The sequence below is a fragment of the Natator depressus genome, chromosome 1 (genome assembly GCF_965152275.1).
Source record: "Natator depressus isolate rNatDep1 chromosome 1, rNatDep2.hap1, whole genome shotgun sequence".
NCBI lineage: Eukaryota > Metazoa > Chordata > Testudines > Cheloniidae > Natator > Natator depressus.
The window spans coordinates 121,208,040-121,230,945 of NC_134234.1; the positions used below are offsets into that span (position 1 = coordinate 121,208,040).

Below are 22,906 nucleotides of genomic sequence, written 5' to 3' on the forward strand. Positions count from 1 at the left end.
ACATGTTCATTGTTGTCTAAAATCCATAAAAAACACAACTTAGTTTTCTCTCTCTCTCTTTTTATTTTTTTTTAAAGAGGGAAACTAGCTCTTTCCATTGCCATTAACAACAGTAGTTTATTTGCTGGTCTAATCATGACAACACAGTTAAGACAAAATCTAAAGGAATGTATGTTTGTAAACCATCTTGCGTTGCTTAACTTCGTATCAACGTTTGAATGACACATATGTACTGGAGGACTTGAACAACTATAGCATACTATGTTATCTTTTGCCTATTGTCTTTTCACTCTAAGTGGCTGTTTCAGTAACACTTACTAAATGTCTGAATATTTAATCCTACCTTAGTTTCTAACATTAAAGTAGAATATCTGTAAATACATTCTATGCTTAAGCTGGTGAGTCAATGGTATTTTATTACACATACACTGTGTCCCCATGGCCTAGTCTTCCACCATCTCCACAACCCCAAGAGAAAACTTCTCCAGTTGCTGCCAAGGCAAGATAGTGATGACCATCTGAATGTGCTGCAATCTTCACAATATTTCTAGAAGCAAGACTCTGCACCAGCTGTGGTCCCTGTAAATTAGTTAGAGACAACGTACAAAGAAAAGTTACTTATGTTGCTCAGAGTGTTGAGAAAACTTTGACAACTTGATAATTAGATTTTTTCCAATAAGGCCTTACTTCAAAGCTGTCCATTCCAGCATTAAAAATTAAATTAATGAAACCAGAGAACCATGCCAGAAGTTCAAATCCAATATTTGGGCTTGGTAAAAGACAGAGGATGCTCTGAAGCTCTCATTTTGTCCCATCCTTATAATGCACGTAATATATATTAAACTGGCTTTTGTCTGATCATTTCAGATAGTCTTAGCTGCATATTTTTCTGTTTTAGTATAATTTTGTTTAGGGAATTAATGCTTAGGCAGTGGTAGTCAAAACATTTATTAGCTTAAATGCACTTCATGCTAAGCAATTGCCATGTTATATGGAAAGAAACGGCAAAGCAATACCGCTGGAGAAGAAAGAGGGCACTGTTCATGAGGCTGGATTGTTGCAAGCACCATAACAAATATTTATAAAGTAGGAAAAGTTCTTAACATGGCAAACAAAGGTGAAAAACCATTGCTCCTGAGGGTTCAAAAACAAGGATTTTAAGATTAGCAGCATCATATTATCTCCACTACACATCTGAATTATTAGAAAGAATAATCTCATAGCAGCATATTTTATAGAAAACGGTATGCTTAGTATGGATGTGAAAATCACCTACCAGTGTGTCACTGTTGTAAGCCTGCGTGTAAACTCGTCCATTTCTAGATAAGATTAAAAAACGTTTCTCTGCACAGGCAATTTGCATAACTCCCAGATTGGCAAGTCCTTCACACTGAATTGGACCACTCACATTAGCATAATATTTCCATCCTATTAAACCCCAACCTATGACTTCTTGCAGAGATCCCTGTAAGGCAACAAAGCTAAGTAAGAATTTACAGTTTACTACACAACTTAATTAAAACGCAATCACCAGTGTATTTTTTTCTAATAATTATGCTGCTTCAACAATACTTCAATCAATCAGTATGCATGGTAGCTGTAAATGTAAGACAACAATGAACCTTACCTATAAGTTATTAAAAATAGTCTCACACATCACAATCTCATAGGAAGATACCATAAGTGGGTGAGGTAATATCTTTTATTGGACCAACTCTGTTGGTGAGAGAGAAGTTTACAAGCTACACTGAGCTGTTCTTCAGGTCTGGGAATGGTACTCCAAGTGTCACAGCTAAATACAAGGTCGAACAGATATTCTTGTATTTCACGGTATCTGTTCGACCTTGTATTTAGCTGTGACACTCGGAGTACCTTTCCCAGACCTGAAGAGCAGTTGTGTAGCTCAAAAGCTTGTCTCTCACCAATGGAAGCTGGTCCAATAAAAGATATTACCTCACCCACCTTGTGTCTCTAATATCCTGTGACCGACATGGCTACAAGAACACTGCTTCCAGAATATACCATAAATATTTATAGCAAGTATGTAGAGAAGATCTTTCAACCAGTGAAGTTATATAAAAATTTGAGGGTTTCTTTAAATTGCTACTATATCGGAGCAGTCTGACTTAAACATTTAAGAAATTTGGTCTTGACCATTTACTTTGCTGGGCACTAGGAATAGTACATTTATGGGGCAGGATCAGCCATCGGTTTTGGAGAATGACTTGCTTGTCATTCTGTAGAAACCTTTGGCAGATGGGTAGACCGGTAACAATGGCTCCAGAATAAGCCACATTCCGATAACCCCGGCGGTACTGGGCGGAGGAGATAAGAAAAAGGGAAACAGAAGACTAAGATCCCAGGGCTCAAAAAGTAGCTTGGAAAACAAAAATAAAGAGTATAAGAGGATTCTCCTCATTCCACTGAAAGTATTAAACTCTTTGGTACAGTCCGTATATGTTTATATCCACTATAGGATATCATTCAGATATTACTCCTGAACTGCTTATACAACTTTGGATTCTTTTAAATTGAATTACAGAAATTCTGAAAAAAGTTCTAACTATAAAGAGATTTCAATCTTAAATTATACCTTACCTCCCTGGTCAGATACCTTGTTTGGCCATAGCCAAACATGAGGAAAAGAGGCAGGGAGGATAAATACTCAGACTACTATAATCAGACAGCTATGCATTGTGGAAATTCACTTTAGACACTCTGTATGAAAATATTTTAAAACCAATAGTTACACTTCTCTGAGCACGGTCAGCTAAGTAATCTGATGATTTATTAAAATCATTGAATTGTTTTTCTTGGATAGTTTAAAGAGTAAACTAATTTTCCATCTAAATACAATCATTTTATTTGAGAGTATATGAGATTACCTTATGAGATGTAGGAGAGCTACACTGTGGAGGCATACATGGAGTGGCCAGGCGATCTAAGTGGGCCATGATCACAACTGCCGTTTGTCGTAGATCAATTGCTAGCTCGTTGTCCTGTGGTAAAGTCAGATACCTCAGAAAACTCTCATTGGGACTCAGGGAGTAGGACAGCATCTAAGCAAGCAAAGAAAAGCAGTTAAAAATATAAGAAAGTTAAAAACAGGAAAATATTCAGAGTACTTTTTACACGCCCCATACGTTCTTTTCCCTTATTTCTCTAGATACAGATATGGCATATTTTGTGGACACTCAGCATCTGTAATTCCTATAGAAGTTAATAAGGGACTCAGCATCTGTATATACTATTCCTTCCTCATGCAAGCAACAGTTTTAATTATATATATATATATATATACACACTCTGAGAAATACACTGTTAAATTATTTTGATTACCACTGAGTAAGCCACTATTTCAGTAACAGAAATTGATGTTACCTTTGTATCAATTGTGCTATTCTGTACTTCACAATAAAATTTAAGAATGTAATGATGTTTCAATCAAACTCATGGGAAAAGTTAAATGTTCAAGAAAATTAATCCACAGAGTTGTAGTACCACATAAAAACTGTTTCTACAACAAAATCTAAAATGCAATATTTATTTCAACATACTACAAACTTCTAATCTGCCATCCGGAGATAATGCAAAATGTACATACTATTATACAACAGTTGTATATGTATCTTGATGTGTAAGTTACTACTACAAAAGTGGAGTTACAAACTTTAGAAGAGTAACAATGAGTGTCTATACTTGATTGCTAAGCAACATGACACAAATAATTGGATACTAGATAGAATTTACCTGACAAATAAACCAAACACATATACCTGAATCTCATCCTCAGCATTAGGTATGTCTTTATTACAGATTATGCTCTGAAACCTTTGCAGCAAAGGTAGAAGGGGTGCACTTGTTCCTTGTGCAGATCGCTCATTATCTGTTTCCCTTGTTCCATTTTCCCAGAGTTGAAGCAGCAACATAACAGCAGACAACATTTGGCTGAAAGAGTAAGTTTACCATCCCTGTTGTAAGCACTCCTACAGAAGTTATTTGAAGTTCTACATTAAATCAAATTTTAGAAGATGTGCATGTTTAGTAGTATAAATCCTGGATTTTTTATTCAAATAAAACATACTGAAAATGGATTCTGCAACATAACACATATAATAAATTGAAAGTTGCATGAAAATATTTTTTGGAGTTAAGGGGTATTGGGCAGAATCTACTCAAAGATAGCTCACTTAAAACTTTTGCTTAGTTGAGGGTCGTCCCTGCCCACCCCCGCCAAACAAAAGGGTCAAAGTGAAGTACAGTTTTTGAAATTTTGAGGTGGTTTTTTTTTTTTAGTTTTGGTGTGCGCGCAAGTTTTAGCTTTGATTATTCAGTATTATTTGGTTATTGACTAAATGTATCCTTCGCTGGTATAAATCAGCACAGCTCCACTGGCTTCAATGGAACTATACCACTTATACCAGATGAAGATCTGGACCAAATGTCCACAAAAAAGTATTTCAGGATAGTTTTAATGTACCTTCACCTCCTTTCTTGCGAAGTTTTAGCTACATAGGAATTGCTATTTTGGCTCAGAACAGTGATTCATCATTGACCACAGACAGATCTTGATGATTCACAGAAATATGAAAGAAGTCTTCTAGCAGAAAATTATCTAATAGACTTCCCTCTAAAATATGTTTCTTTCTAGTCCCCATCAGTTAAATTGGCTTAGACCCTGAAGCATGAGTGCTTAGTATTCCTTAATTTTCTATCTATATTTCACCTTTCACTACCCTTCATGATAGGAAATTATGGTTAAATCCTGGCCCCACTGACATCAATGGGAGTTTGCCATTGACTTCACCTCTAATCATTAAGGAGAGAACCCATAGGTGTTGCATCAAAATGTTAACATTGAACTAATGCAAACTAAACCCCAAGAATTGCTCAGAACATTTTAATACGCACTCTTGTTTGAGAGCAGAAAAGTGCTTCATTTCTCACCTTAGTGTGCCCCTCTGCACTGCCAGCTCTAACAATATAGCAAGTGCCAAGTGCTGGTCTTGTAATGGAATGTTTGCTGGCCCTTTGGAACTTGGAGCTCCATGTACATCACTATTTAAAAAACAAAAATATTTGAAGATGCAGAAATTAATGTTTGCAGCATTAACACATTACATGAAGTTTACAAAGAAACCACTGGGAAAAAACAAAACATATCTGCCCAACTTCAGTGTCTACAAGGTGCTAGAGGATGTCAAAATTTATAGGAAGACTATAAGCTTTTGGGGCAGAAAAATATCTAGGAAAACACGCTGAGGATGAAGCATAAAGAATTGACTCTTTTGGGGAGGTGCTGAGGTTTATTTTTAAAATAAATAACTATCCTCAACTACGATGCTTTTCAGCTGTGCTGATAATACTGCCGGTTTCAATCCATGTTATCTGTGTGTTCAATTTTTGGAAAGTAGTGAACAGCAAAGACCAAAAACATCGGTTTCAGGTGACCTAATTACTATGGTTCCTTTGACAACAAGAGACCCAAAAGCCATACTGGCACATACAGCATCCAGAAGCATCCTTAGGTCCACTTCCTCTTGAGTACTGCACAAGTCTTGGACTTAACACTTCTACTGGTGATGGACTTTGGTCCTTCACCATTTGAAAAGCCTTAAAGCAAGAAGAACTGCTTATGTTGCATTTTGAACCATATATTCACAGAGAAATTTTACAAGTGATTGCTTATTGGATGTCATGTTTAGAAACTTTTTCCACAGAGGCACAGGGCCTCCACCAATCACCTGCTATTTCCCGTATCCAGAGCCATCCCTTGGATAGGATGAATCAGGGCAACCGCTCTGGGTCCCGCGCTTTGGGGGACCCCATGGGACTGTGTGATTGGCCAGTGCAGTCGGTCCCGGAAGAGACAAATCTGTCAGTTCCACCCCGGGCCCCACAACCCCCTAGGGACAGCCCTGCCTGTATCCAACCTTATATCCTATCCAGCACTCTCTTTGCAGTTTTCGGAGTTACTATTGTCATATCTGTCAAAAACTTCGATTGAAGAATTAGCTTTTCAGAATCCTTTGAGGACCTGCCTCAAATACTCAGCAGCCAATTCATCGAATGTGTGGAATGCGTCATCATTTGTACGACAGCCTTGGCATCCCATATATACATTGGAGGTTCTTTGTTGCATGCTCTTAGCTCATGGATTCTTTTAGATTGAGATTCCAGCTGATGCCCTCATTCAGTTTTGTCTGTTCTTCTCATTGTTCCATCAGCATGGAAGAGGGACACAGGCAGCACAGGTCTTATTGGGTGACTAAGAACAGTTGACATTGAATCATCAAATGCACCTCTCACAAGTTTCTTCATTTGTTCTCCATAAACATCGCTATTTTCAGCAGAGACTTCTCTACACCTGACATTACATGTAGTCCAACAGATATGTTGATAAGCACCTCTGCATGAGATTCAGGGTCAAATGGATTTGTTATATTGCTGATGACATGGTTGGTAAGAGCTGTAATGTATTCTTCATCCCTCTTCAGTGCATAGGCTAGGACTTGTTTGTGAACTTAGTCTTCACTACTTCTTGGTAGGCTACTTATTTCTCTCATAGCTTTTCCATATTCATAATAAGATGTGTATTCTCATCTCTAACACTAATGCTGACCTGTGCATAAGCGTCACTGAATTAAAAAGCCAGTTTCTAGAACATTTTAAAGGCTAATACTGCATACATAGGCAATTTACAAATTAAAACCTTCTATCAGGCAAACTACATGCTGCATTTTAAGTACAAAAACTTACAAATGGAGCAGCATATTAGGAATTCATGTACATTTAGATCTATTCACTGTGCAGTGTAACCTATGGGCCTGCAATCTACTGCTACTGGTTCACAACCTTCAGTGAGACTGATCTGCTCAGCAAATGTCAATTGCAAACATAGAAAATTATTATAATCTCTTGTGAAATACTTTGATAATTAAGAATATCATCTTCTTTTCCCTTTATGCCGCTTTTCCTGGTGAGGGTTGCGGCGGCAGCATGCAAAGTAGGGAGGACCAGACACCCTTTTCCTCCGCAACAGGTTCCAGCTCCTCCTGGGGATTCCCCAGCTTTCCCAGGCCAGCCAGGAGATAGAATCATGTCCTGGGTCAGCCTCAGGGCCTCTGCCAAGTGGGATGTGCCCAGTAGAATATGTGATGTGAAAACATTTCACATTAGTATACTGCAAATTGTTGCTATTCACCATTTTTGTCACATGCTAAACAGCTTCATTTCTGGGAAAAACATGCCCATGCAAAACCAGTAAAAATCTTCTAATACATTGTCGTTTGGTAGCTTTGACCAATAACCACCACATTAAGGTGTTGAAAATTAATTTCAACCGTAAAAACTGTAGTTGCAGTCCTGTTGCAGTGTTTCTAGAACGGTGCAAAAAATAATACACTCTCATTTTGGGTACCATTGTTTCACCTCACCCACAGCTTTATAGAACCACTTGACAGTGCCACATCATACCTCTTCTAAACGTACATAAAATAAGCTTTCGGATTATATATAAGAACAGCCATACTGGGTCAGGCCAAAGGTCCATGAAGCCCAGTATCCTGTCCTCTGACAGTGGCCAACGGCAGGTGCCCCAAAGGGAACGAACAGCCAGGTAATCATCAAGTGATCCAAACCATCTCCCAATCCCAACTTCTGGGAAACAGAGGCTAGGGACACCATTCCTACCCATCCTGGCTAATAGCCATTGATAGACCTACCCTCCACGAATCTAGCTAGCTCCCTTTTGAACCCCGTTATAGTACTGGCCTTCACAACACCCTCTGGCAAGATGTTCCAGAGAATGACAGTGCTTCGCATGAAAAAATACTTTCTTGTGTTTGTTTTAAACCTGCTACCTATTGATTTCATTTGGTGGCCCCTTGTTCTTGTATTATGAGAAGGAGTAAATAACACTTCCTCTATACAACTCATGATTTTATAGACCTGTATCATAAACCCCCTTAGTCGCCTCTTTTCCAAGCTGAAAAGTCCCAGTCTTATTAATCTCTCCTCATACAGAAGCCGTTCTGCACCCCTAATCATTTTTGTTGCCTTTTTCTGAACCTTTTCCAAGTCCAATATATCTTTTTTGAGATGGGGCAACCACATCTGCATGCAGTACTCAAGGTGTGGGCGTACTATGGATTTATATAGAGTCAATATATTTTTTGTCTTATCTATCCCTTTCTTGATGATTCCCAACATTGTTTGCTTTTTTGACTGTCGCTGCACATTGAGTGGATGATTTCAGAGAACTATCCACAATGACTCAAGATCTCTTTCTTGAGTGGTAAGAGCTAATTTAGACCCCATCGTTGTATATGTATGATGTGGGTGCATGTATGGTAGATACATTCAACTCCAAAAATACGGCCGTTTTCAGAGATCAGCCACACACCTACTGTGTGGATCCCAGGATCCCAGGCCTGAGCAATATAGCTGTGTTGGCAAAAGCTTTTAGTCCAGGTCTGTAATATTAGTTTTGCATTAACATTGCTTCCCCACTTCCAGTTTGCATCCTAATTTTATAGAAAATTTTGATCATGAGCGTTCATTTGAATATGCGTTCAAGTGCAATTTAAACTAAATATTTTTGTACAATTTAAACTAAAAAGAACAATGTATTGTTCAGTATGGAATTCTCATTCACTTTTACATAACATCTCATTAAAGATTATATATATGCCAAGTCTGAACATTAAAAATAGCCCATTTAAGTTACCTAAGCACAGTACATCTGAGCAATTTTCTTTGAATTATGAAAAACAAGCTCATTTCAAGATAGCGATGGTTTGGGAACCTCTAGAGCAGTGGTTCCCAAACTGGGATTGGCGAACCCTTGGGGGTTCGCAAAATGTTACAGGGGGTTCGCCAGAAAAATTTCCTTAATGGCGGCCAGAGGACCCCGGGCATGGGAGGCAGCAGGTGTGACCTGGTTGCGGAGCAGACAGCCCGAGCCCCGTGGAGCGCTGAGTGGGCAGCCGAGCCCTGGTCAGCGTGTGGCCGACAGCCTGAGCCCCAGGCACGCACGCGTGCGCACACACACACAGCGTGCCTGTCAGTCTCCGATTTGCTTGATGCCAGGGTATCAGAAAAGGAAACTACTCTATGGAGCTCTCAATTTACCAGAAACTATTTTTATCAGTTGTTAAACATTCAGACTCACCTTTCAATGCCAGTTCAAAAAACAGAACAAACAAACCAAAAAAACCACTTACCCAGTCACAACAGACCTTAGGAATTTAGTAGCTCTCTCCACAACTTCCAACCATACAGATGATACAGTCCCTTCATCAAAAAGGGATGCTTCTGGTAGTGCTCGTAGTGCATCAAGAGATTCTTGTAACAATTCACTGCAAAGGTCTGCATCCTCACCTACCAGCCAAGATAACATATCAGTTACCTTACAGTATGTACTAGATAGCTAACTAAGGGTACATCAGTATTTTCTCAAAATCATTCTGAGTGTGAACTTTAGAAAAAGCAATTACAAACCGCCAAAACTGGTAAGTGTATACAGTATATATATATATATTATGAATTGATTTTCATAGAATAATTTTGACTGGAACTTTAAGAAGTTGTACAGCTAACCATCAAAGCACCCCACAATACAGGAGGACTAATTATTCCTAAATCATAGCCAACAATAGGAGTCTCCTCAGTTTCCCTGCCAGCCTGTCCCATTATTTTTATTCCAGACACAAAGTTTTAGTATTTAACTTTCATTTATCGCCTGCACCCTAAAAACAGTTACTTTTAAAGTAATTCAAAACCCCATTTAACCAAGCTGAGTAAAGATTATGTCCAGGCTAGTGGGCTGCATATGGGTTGGGAGCCAGTGGCTCCCTCTCTGGAGGTGGACAGAGGCAGAAAGAGCAGAAGGATATCACTACCCCTTTTTGAGAGAAAGGAGGGATCAAAGCAGTTACTCTTCCTGTTAATCAGAGAGGATGACAGCCCTTAAAGGGGCCTTGTATTTGTCAGATGGAGGGGTTTTGTTTTTATTTCTGGGGTGAACAGAGCCCATAACATACTAACTAGAGCACTGAAATCCTTAACGAGAGGGAGCTAGCGAAGGAGAGCCCCGAATTAAATTTGTGGGGATAAAACCCTGTATGTCTTAACTGGGGCAACTGCATGTGGGGGAAGTGTCAGAACTAATTTATTGAAGGTGGCGTGGATATAGCAACACACATGAAACAGATAAGACTTGGGAGGGCAGAATGGCACCAGTGCTTTTCATCCTGTCTTTCAAATTTTAGTCCTCAAAAAACGATGTCACTGACTAATAAGACTCAAAGAGTCTAGCTGGTTTTATAACATCTTCTGCCTATCTATAGGCTGATCCATCCTCCTGCAGTCCCTCCCACCAGATACTTCATCTTTCCATCATAGGTCTAGCTTTTTAACTCTTACACTCAGTGAAGCTTCTACACTCAGAAAAAAGTCATCCATCAATATTTATTCTCGTCAATTTAAAATGACCAAGAAATCTGTTGCTTCATCATTGCCATGAACAGCTGCAAGACGTTCAGAAGTTAGAATCATCAGAATCAGTAGAGTAAATCAATATGACAAACAGTAAGTGGTTGGTGTTCCAGGACAGGCCATTCTCCCCCAAAGCTTTGGGCTTTATACAAAAGATTAGCTATGCCTGCTCAATATATTATTGGTCACAGACCTTGATCAAATTACTTTGCATTATTTGGGGGTGGGGGGGGAGATATTGGTCCAACCACCATGTCCCTTTTTGGAACAAAATGACAAAATTCAGTTGCTTCAACGCTTTATTCCAAGGAACAGCAGAGAGGATACAAGAGAAAAGAAATACTTTTCTCGCAGTTAAGACCACTTCAAATTGTGGGATTTTGTTGTGTTGTTGAACAAAGTCCTTTTCAACCTTACAGTGCAGTTCTATTCTGAAAAGTGGCACCAGTCAGTGTACATCAACTCAGTGGTTTCCATTTCAAATCTGCTGCTTCCCAAGAAGCCTTCTTCCTGCCCCCCAAACTGTCGAACCAACTCACCCTAGAATCTGAAAGTCAAGATTTTTCTTTCCAGACCCATATATCACCACCAGTAAATATGACCTATAATATATGTATTATAGGTGTAACTGAATTGTACATCACTGTGTACCTCAAAGCAAACAGTCTGCCATTAATTTAACAATTCTGTGGGCTGTACAAACCAGAAAAGAACCCAATTCACTCTCACATAATTTTGTTTCTTAAATGTTAATAGGGAGCAAACATATTTTTACATAAGGGGAAAGGACTGTCAGAAACACAAATAGCTGTAACATGTGTAACTCACATTGAAACTCAACAGGAGTTAAGACTGACATTTGTGCTTTTGACAGTCTTCCCCTAAAGATATGGCTTAATTCATTCAAACTCGGAACTGATGTGTACAAAGAGATACCATTTTGTTTTTGTTTTACCTTAACCAAATTCTAATGTTGCTAGTACAATATTGATCTGAGTTTACATTTGTGAAAACTGGCAATTATATCCTATCAGGTTACTTTAAGTCATAGGGCAAATAAAGTTCTACAAGACTGTTCCCAACAGAGACTCTCCTGTCAGCCGGAGATATTTTTACTCCCTGGTAGAGCACTAAGTTTCACATTCATATTTCTTTGCAATTTTTTCTTTTAAGAATAAATGCTAGTTTTTTTTAAACTTGCCTGCCACTTCCTCTCACCCAAATCACCTGAGTTTGGCAATCTGGGACTTAATATATTAGAGATAGTGCTGGTAGCACCACCCATTAAAGTTGCAAGTCCCTACTTTCTGTGATTGCTACTCTAGGCTGCTGCAGACTGTGCCAAGTATGGACCCAACTAATGGAACCAAAAGCAGAGAGACTCTCCCTTCTGTGTTCTAAACGTCCCAATGCTGTGAACAGGCAAGGTGGAGGAGGCAGCTGCCTGATTCAAATGCAGAAGGTACAAGGTTCAGACCTTGGAGGAACAGGGATAAATTGGAACAAGGAGCTTGGGGGGAGGCTTGAAGATTGGCTGAGGGCTAGAGAGAAAAACTGGAACTGGGATGGGAGGGAACTGCTATTAGGAGCATGGGAGGTGGGAAGACAGACTGGATGAGGAGCCAGGAGAATGTGGGCAGAGGAAAGGAGAGACACAGAATGGATGAGGAGCTGGGAGTGGGTGGGCAAGGAGACTGGGAACAGTGGGGAGGAGACTAGGATTGGGTAGGGAAGGATACTGGCACTGAGATGAGAAACCAGAGGAGTACAAATTGGGAGAAGGAGCTGAAGTGGGAAAGAGACACACCTGGTTGGAGGGGGTGGGGCAGAAGAGTGCACTCACTAGAGAACACCCCCCTCCAAAGCTTGGAATGGAACCCCAAATTCTTGAGTCTCATCATTTCTTGGCTGTCAGCAAACATCTATGAAACTCAAGGGAAAAGTGTCATCCTCTAGTGGTCTACATAGCAGTATTAGGCTATCATCCTCTATCAGTTACCCTGTGAGCTCAAGGGGTGTGTGAGGTGAACCTAAAAGTTGCAATCCTGATGAAGAACCGTGTGTGTCAATATAATGCCACAGGATGGCATTTTTTCAGTTTGCCTTCTTTAAAATCCTAGAACATTACACAAAAATATATTAGAAACATACTTATGGTTGCAAAAGAAATGTCAGAATTAAGGTGATTGTGCAACCTTAATTCAGCCTCCTTGTCCCTATGCCTTTTGGTACAGCCTTTAATTACATGATTACATGCTGTTTTTTCCATAGAAACGCAACCTCTTTCAGTGCACAGAATGGACCTGCTCTGGAGATTAATCAGGGTTGTGCCGTGAAAGAGTCTGTTGTCTGTAGGACCTCTGCTTCATTTGTTGCAAAGATTAGAAAGTGTGTAGTGAATAAGGCAAGGAACTGCAAGAAGGAAAAGAATGGTTTATTATTAAGGCAGTTGAATGCTGCCCTGGAGAACTGGATTCTATCTCTTCCTCTGCCACAGAATTCTGTGGGATGCTGGACAAGTCACTTAAACCATAGTTATTAATTGGGTGTTCCTCATTTTCTGAGTGCTGACGCGAGACCCTGGAGCCTGATTTGCAGAAGTGCTGAGCACTCATAACTGCAACTGAATTAAATGGGATCCACCCCTTGCACATATGAAGTGCTGCATAATGCCAATTATTCTGAAAAATCAGGTCCTAGATGTCTCAAATTGGGCACCCAACATTAATGGATACTTTTTACCTTAATCTCTCTCTGACTCAGCTTTGTGACCTTAAGAATGTTCTTTTAAACCTAGTTTGTGCATGTAATTATACAAAATAAGGTAAACATAAGATTGCAAAATGGACTTTACCTGACCTCCAAGCTCTGCGAAGGAATGCAAATGCAAATGAAAGTGCTGCTCTGGATCCCACTCGTGCAAGTCCTTCTACACCTTTGCCTACAGGTCTGGGACTAAGACAAGAAAATTTAAAAATTCAAAATCCTTTCTTGGAGAGAGAGTTAATGCTCTTTAAATGTTAACAGCCAAGATGCGTTTCCATTGTCCAAAAAGATCAACCCCATCCACCAAGAACCTTGGGTTAAAGTAAGTCAGAAGCTACATTGATATCATGTGTGTTGCCTGTTGCTAAATCTTACCGCTACTGTTGAGAAGAAAGCTCTAGTTTTAGGCCTCCTTACAGAAAACTGAGCCTAAAAAAGTGGTGCTTGTTCAGTTTTGTGAGCAATGTAGAGTAAGTGTTAACCAAACCAGTGAGAAGACTCGAGTCCTGTGAAACTGTCATTATCCTGAAGACCTTCTCAGAGCTGGTATGCTGTATGACAAAACATCTTTCAAAAAAATTCAGCTTAGGCCCCAAATTTAGCTTAGACCCTCCACGTAACCCTTCTTTCTCTAGAGACAAGGGTCACAGTCTACTGAGCCATTTTCATCATAAGCCAGCGAGGGAGGTGAGGAGAAGCTATCCTCCCTTGTCTCCCAGTCTCAGTGATTAATCGGGGGGGGTGTTGGGGTTGCAAAGGGGGGAGCCCGGGCCCACCCTCTACTCCGGGCTCCAGCCCAGGGATCCTAATAGTATCAGCTATGGTAGCTGACCCTTTAGAAACATGACATGTACAATTCCCTGGGCTACTTCCGCACAGCAGCCCCCACTTCCTCAAGCTCCACTTCACCCTTACCTCAGGGCCGCCTCCCTTGTGCCTGATATGGTGTGTACTGCTCAGTCTCTCCAACAGCACAAATTCCTCCCACAGCTCCTGACATCCGCACCCTCCTGACTAAGTGGGAGGCTTTTAACTAGTTTCAGCCAGTCCCTGATTGGCTTCAGGTGTCCCAATCAACCTAACATTCTCCCTGCCTTCTGGAAGTTCTTAATTCGCCCCAGGTGTCTTAATGGACCTGGAGCAGCTGCCATTTCACTTATCCTGGTACCAGCAATTTGTTTAGCCTGGAGCAAATATATCTATCTCCCACTACTTTTCTACAGCCATCTGGCCTTGCCCCGTCACACTATGTACCAAATCATATTTTTCTGCTAAGTGGATGGTGTTGTATTTATAGTTGGCTTCAATCTATTCTCCAAACAGTTTTCGTTTTCCTGCAAACCCAGCTGTAACTTTTGTCTCACACTTTTAATACCAGGATTCATAAATATTTTGACATGACTGTTCACACCGTAAGAATGCCACTGAAAGACAGCTATTAAAATAAGCTTTCTACAACAGCACATGCTTTTGAATGGTCCTCCTGCAGTCATGTTCAGGGCTGTAGCTAACGTTGCATCTGGGATATCTTCTGTCCAGCAATGTATTCAACCTGGCTCTGATACACCTTGGTTTATCTGTACCCAGCAGCTGTCTCTCATAGGAATTCTCTCCCACCAATTATTGATGCTAAGCTCTAACAGTTTTGTTATCATCTCCTTTCCAATTAACTTTTATGATGAGGGTCATATTAACACCACTTTTATTTGCAAGTTCAATAATGGGTTGCAGAAGGAGGTGGCATACATTTAATTTTTCTTAATAGCATTCACTAAATGTGAACACATTTCTGCTAACCTTTTTATTTCTATTTGTGAAATCACATTAAAATAAATAAGTTTCACCTTCTACCTGCAGAATGAGCAACCTCCATCCACCCCACTGTTTCTCTTAGAAAGAATGACAATCTTGTCCTTCTTATTGGTTGCACATCAGGGATTTGGACTGCTTCGGTTTGCTGCCCCAATAAAAAAGTTAAATTTTTTATACTGAAATTTCAACAGTGTGATTTTAAAAAAAAAAGTGCTGATCTATTTAAGTCATGTCTGAGGCCAAAAGATTTCTTCAAGGAATAGAAACAGCCAGACATTGGCACATCATCATTGCCAGATGACTCATAAGTACACTTTCCTTTAAATACATTCTTGCAGAGAAGTATAGAAATTTATCAGACAAATAAAGGCTTTCCGCGCTAACAAAGGAATTTCAACTTGAGTTGCCTCACACTCTTCAAACACAGCATGCCCCTTCCCTCCACTGGCACCTTTCCTGTGAACTAGAATTAGCAAGTTTATTTACAGCAGGAAAGTAACTGGTGTATTTCTTGTTCGGCTATTGTTTTCTTTGCCATATCTGCAGCTACTCCCTTTTAACATTTTTTGCCCATATCAAGATAATGCATAACAAGGAAGACTATTTTTCAGCACTGTTTAAAGTGTGTCCTGTGCCATATGCATGTAAGTATATTCTAACAACACAGCTACTAATGTCATTCCAGTCATATGATCTCCCTTGACATAAATTCTGAAACAGGCCTGACCACAGCTAGCTAGAATGACACAAGAAACACCTTGGTGAAAATAGTATTACAGCTTAGAGGAAGTTTCCGTCACAGGATCATGGTGTAATGCAAGCAAATATTTAAGTGTCAACCAAGGACCAAAGCCACTGCCTCAGAGATACATACAGTAGCTCTGGTGCTTGTATTAAATCCAGAAGGAAAAAGAAACCAGTGCTAAGGTCTCTCACATTAGTGAAGTCACAAAAAGATGACTAACATCTGTTTTAAATTGATCCAGCACCAGAGCAACCTGCTTGTCCCGATCGCATTACCTTTTCTTGTCCGCAGCAGGCAGAGGAATACCACTGCTTTTCCACTTAACCTTGACATTCTCCTGAAGAACAGTTCTGTTCAATGCAATGAAATATCGTTCCAGGACAACTAGCCTCTGTTTCAGCCGCAGAGCAGAAAGAGTTGTCGTGGCAGTTTGTGTGGCTAGAACTTGCTGTTCCTTCACCAGCACATACAGGCACTCTTTCAACTCATTCACATCTAAAAGAAACATGGCAGAAAAGTATTACTACTGTGAGATAGCAAGATGAACACAACATATAACCAAGTTCACAAATATGAAAACAGGTAAACTGAACAATTTGAGGCAACCAGGCATTCTAAATCACAAAGGCTAGTAAGACAAAGACGACTATTTTTCAGTTTGCAATTTAAAAAAACAGCAGCATCCTTTAAAGTGTGTCCTGTTCCCTATGCAAGTATATTCTAATAATATACTACTACTGTCATTACAGCTAAATCTGACTTTACTCCATAAAACTCACTTGTCTTCTTACATAAGGGTCAGGCACGTGCTAAATACTCAAAGTAATCACACATTGCACATAATAGATATGTAGAATAGCAAAGATAAGGTTATTATGGGAAAACTATTTCCTTACTTGTGTGAATAATTCTGAATCTTAATAGTTCATTAATGTAGTCTCAATATGTGGTATAAAGTATTTAAGTGTTCTAAATAAACAACTTAGACCGCAAATTTCTACCATCTAGCAGACCTTGTGGACAGTACTCTTATGTGCAGCCAACAGCCTTATATAAGGTCTGTCGCTTGCATTTTATGTGCTGATATACATTATCTTATGTTTCTTAGTATTTATAAAGCAACTCTCAGAAGCTCCAGGATCACTGCCAAGGACTGCTGAGCTTACAAAACAAGAAGTGTTAGAAATTAAAGCGTATCTTGAGAACACTGCCAAACAAAACATGTTTTGAGACTGAACGTGTGCTACACTGTATCACTCAAAGGGTCCGTAGCTGTCCAAACAAAAGACAACGTCAATAGCTCAAGGAGCTCATAAGCTAATGACAATGGAGTAGGGGAAAGGCCCATGCTCACTGTAAATAAGTATGAACATGTTTAATTCCTATGGCAAATTTCAGGAAAGGTTTATAAAAAGTTTCTTAGCAGGCTTCCCTTCTATCAACTGTCTGATCACTAAAGGCCATCTCATGCTGCTTTTCACTAAATTACAGCACCCTTAATATTCTCCAGCCTGGCCAGTTACCCAGCTCCTAGTAACAAAAGTATTTTGTTTTAACGAATTTATGAGTATTTAAATCCAGATTATGACACAGAACGCCTCACTCACAGTGCAATGGTACTGTCAACAGCTGTGAACAACAGTGCTAACAGAACTACATCTGTAGTTTGGAGAACCCCATTTCACAAAACATTCATAAGAACATAAGAACGGCCACACTGGGTCAGACCAAAGGTCCATCTAGCCCAGTACCCTGTCTTCCGACAGTGGACAATGCCAGATGCCCCAGAGGGAATGAACAGAACAGGTAATCATCAAGTGATTCATCCAGTCACCCATTCCCAGCTTCAAGGCAAACAGAGGATAGGGACACCATCCCTGCCCATCCTGACTAATAGCCATTGATGGACCTATCCTGAAGGAACATATCTAGTTCTTTTTTGAACCCTGTTATAGTCTTGGCCTTCATAACATCCTCTGGCAAAGAGTTCCACAGGTTGACTGTGCATTATGTGAAGAAATACCTTTTGTTTGTTTTAAATCTGCTGCCTATTAATTTAGTGACCCCTAGTTCTTTTTATGAGGCATAAATAACACTTCCTTATTTACTTTCTCCACATCAGTCATGATTTTATAGACCTCTATCATATCCCCCCTTAGTCATCTCTTTTCCAAGCTGAGAAGTCCCAGTCTTATTAATCTCTCCTCATACGGAAGCCGTTCCATATCCCTAATCATTTTTGTTGCTCTTTTCTGATCCTTTTCCATTTCCAATATACATCTAGCACATCCCTCACATTACAGTCATAACAGTTACATGAGACTCATTCAGTATAATCTCCCTGTAAATTCAGGTCTTTGCAATACAGTATATTTTATGTATTGCCTCTTTTTTGTGAGATGTCTTTGCACACGTAGCACCAAATTCAAATGATCATTTCTGCAGCCATATCACATTGCAAATTCATGTCTATTTTGCTGTCAGCTATCACCCCATCCTCATTTTCAGCAATATTGTGAAGTGAGATGCACTGAGACTGTGCGCCAGGCTACTTACTGATGTAACCATAGCACCCCAACCTTTATTTTGTAAACAAAAACAAAGAGGGAACATCTTGTAGTGCATGGCCTTCTGTATTTCAGAGTATCATAGCAGAACTTCTTGTTTGAGATTGGCATGTCAGCTTTACTTGCTGCCTCCCATAAACAATCTGAAGAGGTAAAATCAGTTTTCTCCTTACCCTCCCCAACAGAAAATCCTATCAGCTTCCAAAGGCCAACTCAGAGATGCAGCAGTGAATTAAAAATAGCCATCCAAGAATAACCCTTCTGCATTTTACTAAGATGATTTTATTAACTGTGGCCTTTTTGACAGCTGATTTAAATATGCAGATTTAATCATGCCCTGACCTAACTTTCCCTGCTAGGTTTTCCCATATACTTTTAGCTACAACCCACCTACCCTTCCTTTAAATGTCATGGAAGAAGAATAAAGCACATGCTCAAAGGAGATCTGGTTGTGATACAACATGGAAGGGTACTCATTTAGAGTTCCTTGTAAGCATCAGTAAATAACTCCTACATGTGGGCAAATCCGTTTATTCTTTCAATCTAAGCATTAAGCACTTCTGAAGCCTGTCCCCTCTGCCATCTACTTAGGGAATAGCCACTACTGTATGATTCTTGACCCAGGATCTATATAAATACGGCATCTGGTGCCAGACTCAGCAGGTCTACAGAATAATATTCAACTAATAGGTCATTCATAACTCCTAGCAATCGACAAAAAAATAAAATAAATTGGGGCAGCCCTTAAAGCAACTTCCAAGAGCAAAAAATAGATACAAGCTGTCAGAGGAAAAAAATCCTTCTATTCCAAATGACACACAAAAACAATGAAAGTATATACAGCGATAAATTCATGGAAATGACCACAGAGGAGAGCTGGAGATCACTTCCGTTCCCCAAGCACCAGGAGGAAGACCAGATCCCACCACAAGTATCATCGCAGGGGCAGTTTCTCTTAAAAAAACCACCACCACTAAAATTTAAGGCTTTTATAAAACCAGATTCAACCCCCAGCAGCCTTTACTGCAGTTAGCTCTCTAAATCTGGAATACTGCATGACTACACAAACTTTGACTGAAGGTGCAACTATGATAGGAAGAGCAGTGCTACTCTCAAAAGCTGCCCATTGGGTACACACAGGCTATTGTTACTACAATGGCAACTGTTAGTTCCTAAATGTTAAAGCACCACACAGAGGGTATAACCCATATGCATAAAAAAAAATTTTTTTAAATCAGATACTGAGATATTTTGGTAACAGCCAGAAACTAGTTGGGCAGAAACTGTTACCAGTCTAGGTTTCAAGTTTCGTGAAGGTTCTGTTCTATTTTATGTAAACTTAACTTAAAGGCACTTGACCTCACTGTGATTCAAGATCTTTAAAGTGAATCCATATGAATTAGAATACAGTTTTTAAGAACAAACATTTTATTTCTTCCCCATGATACTATACTTCCATAGCCTCATAAGGCTTCAATTTTGTGGAAGCCTTCTACAGAAAAATTCAACTTCAGACAGAGATTATACATGAAGTATTTCAGTCCAACAGTAGTTTGAAAGCAATGAAAACTGAGGCAAAGACTGGAACAGCAATTTAGGCTGCTAATGGTAGCTGTAATGTCATTCTGGCAGAGACTGCAGGAAGTTCAGAGACCTTAGAACTGAGGGGAAATAGTGATTATCTCTGTTTTAATAAGATTACATATACACATTTTTACCCACTTTTAATCTTCCACTTTTTCTGCAGTTCCCGTTTAAGTGACTTGCATTCATCATTAGAAAGATTTAAATACATCAGGGATATGATCAGGGAAGTGGCAATTAATTTTAATATTACCAAATTATTTCAAGTCTAAATATCAACCTGTATAATATAACTATCGAAGAACTAAATATACTGTATTAATAGTAACATGTGATTCAATTTCAACTGAGAAGAACAGAGAACGTATGTTGCATCAAAGGGAAGATTAAAACAATAAGTTATTACACAAACATACAAGACCATGATACAGAGTACACTCTAGTCCATTTTACCTCTACAATTATTTCATAAATCCTGGAGCTGTGCTACTTAACTAGACTACTACATGCAAGGTGAGAAATACAATGGTAGCCTGAAGAGTTAAGTTCTCAAACTGTGGTCAAAAGAGCACTTGTTGATTGTCTGCAGATAGGTGGCTGTTTAAGGATACATACTCCTCATTTCCAGTGGCTTTATTGCTTTTAAAAGTCTGCCAACACATTAAATGGCTTTCTAACAGTACATTTTCATGTAAGCAGTTGCCATGAACATGTGCAATTGTGAATGGGAGGTCAAGTAAACCATGAGATCATCTCTGTTTTACATTTGGTCTGATATGAAGAGGTTTGAGAACTTCCGTTGAATAGCCGTGTTTAGCAAAGAAATCTGCAGCATATACGACGGGGGTACATTTTAACCTATACGTACCCAAAAGGAGATCAAACAAACCTTGGCAAAGATCTATTTTAAGAACCTAGCAGCAACACATGACTATACTTGCAAATACATATTAAAGAATGAGTTGAAATTAAATAGAACGGACATTTTTTCTCAAGGGTAACCAAGCTTTGGATTTTCCATTCCTATAGGGAATGGCTGAGTTCGCCTTACTGGAATTCAAGAAAAACTGGACTGTAACTTGGATACCAATTGTCTCGAGATATAAATGGGATTAAATGCTTAAATCAGACAAGTCTTGTTAACATGAGCATTTTCTTTTAACTTCTTCAGGGACACTAGACAATGATCATCAATTAGAATACAGTGGACTGTAAGACATTACTAGTTTCCCACAATAATATGGTAGGGTGTTTTTGTTTGCTCCAGGGGGGTAAGGGTGTAAGTGAGGAACGGAAAAAGAGTAGGCATTCACAGACCTTCATCCTTCCACTCATCTGTATTTCTGAATCTTAGCCTAACGAAATTCATTCTCCTAAAGATGGGATATTAAGTGAGTAATATTTTTCCTATTACACCTCTACCCGATATAACACATTCAGCTATAATACGGTAAAGCAGCGCTCTCGGGGGACGGGGCTGCACGCTCCGGTGGATCAAGGCAAGTTAGATATAACATGGTAAGATTTTTTGGCTCCCAAGGACAGCGTTATATTGGGGTAGAGGTGTAATTATCCTTTTTACTATAATTTTAAAAGGAGGTTATAAAAGGATATATTATTCAATTACAGATTTTTTTTTTAGTAACTATTTTGTATGTAGATAAGCTATTCCGACTTAGTCCATTAACTCAGTACTAACAACCCATAAAGCATGGAACTTCCAGGAAATTTTCCTTGTAATCCAGGAAGATTTGAAAACTGTTGCTACAACGTGTATCTACAATATCTCACTGAATCCATTCTGGTAATCCTCCTCTTCCCCAGGGGGCACTGCCTCTAAAGTGACTTCCTGATGCAATTAGCTTTACTAGCAGTGCCAGAAAACAAGACACATTAGTATCTAAAAACCGCAAACTTGCCCCCATACACCTTAAATTCCCTGGAGTCCTGTGTAAAAAACAATGGCTTACAAATACTTGTCTTATTAATTCACTGCTGGTACAAACCAGTTTTGACTACACAAAGAAGCTATCAGTTTTATTTTACTTATACATTTCTTGCTCATTTAAAGTTAATGTGCTACTGCTTATTCCTACCTTTTCTTTTTTATGCTATTGAAAGATGTTAAAAAAATTAGTCATAAATACAGAAAAGTATTTCTGCTTAAACTCATTTAAAATGTGAGCTATACATCTGATTTCAAATACTGAATGGAACTGGAATAAAGTAATTCCATCCTTGTGTATATGTAGCATTTCATCCTTTAATAAAATAGAACATGACTGAATTAGGGACTTTTTTCCTGACTTTTATAGCCTAGCTTTTACATATATATGCGTTTTATCAAAATTTTTGCTTTTCTTTTTAAAGAAAAAACACTGACTAATGTCAGATGACATCAAGTCAATATATGGAACAAGAACAACATTTAAAGCAAAAAAAATAGCTTAATTTAACTTACTGACTGTAGCTTTATTTCGTCAACCTTTTTCTTAAAACATACTTTACGCTTTTTTCTACAAATTGAAATGGCATTTAACTTCAGGAGAAAAGTTGCACTTTTGGATTTAGAACAGTAATGAGCTACATAACCCATTATTATTCTTAAAGTATTATGTAAGTACCTGAAAACAGGTTTGTAGGTAAACAGTGTGATTAATTTGACTATCTAGCTCATCAGATTTTTCTAAAATTAAAATATAAATATCCTTATGAGGACAAGGACAAGCAGAGGGCAAAAAAACTGCACGTCCTCTGTTCACTACATCCAGCTAAGAAGAATAAGTTAGCAATAGGCTAATATATATCAAGTGTGCTAAAAAGTTTATTAAACACAGCCACACTTTTGTGAGCTCCACTATGTAGGCAGCTGGACAATTTAAGTTAAGGTTTAGGTTAGATACATGAATTGGGAGTTAAGACCATATAAAGCCTC

At 39.0% G+C, this 22,906-nt stretch overlaps 1 protein-coding gene across 4 annotated transcripts in view; it reads right to left on the reverse strand.

Annotated features, from left to right (window-relative positions):
* The window catches only part of HERC2 (HECT and RLD domain containing E3 ubiquitin protein ligase 2), a 197,846-nt gene that overhangs the window by 135,782 nt on the left and 39,158 nt on the right, over positions 1-22,906 (reverse strand). For 3 of the 4 annotated variants that reach the window (XM_074965610.1, XM_074965626.1, XM_074965617.1), the window contains exons 5-12: positions 16,096-16,315; positions 13,352-13,452; positions 9,225-9,381; positions 4,948-5,058; positions 3,777-3,948; positions 2,886-3,059; positions 1,277-1,465; positions 428-579 (exon numbers count right to left, since the gene is read on the reverse strand). In XM_074965610.1, coding sequence (XP_074821711.1) covers positions 428-579; positions 1,277-1,465; positions 2,886-3,059; positions 3,777-3,948; positions 4,948-5,058; positions 9,225-9,381; positions 13,352-13,452; positions 16,096-16,315 — 1,276 coding nt within the window. The remainder of the gene's footprint in view (positions 1-427; positions 580-1,276; positions 1,466-2,885; positions 3,060-3,776; positions 3,949-4,947; positions 5,059-9,224; positions 9,382-13,351; positions 13,453-16,095; positions 16,316-22,906) is intronic. The other variant, XM_074965634.1, reaches the window with a different exon arrangement.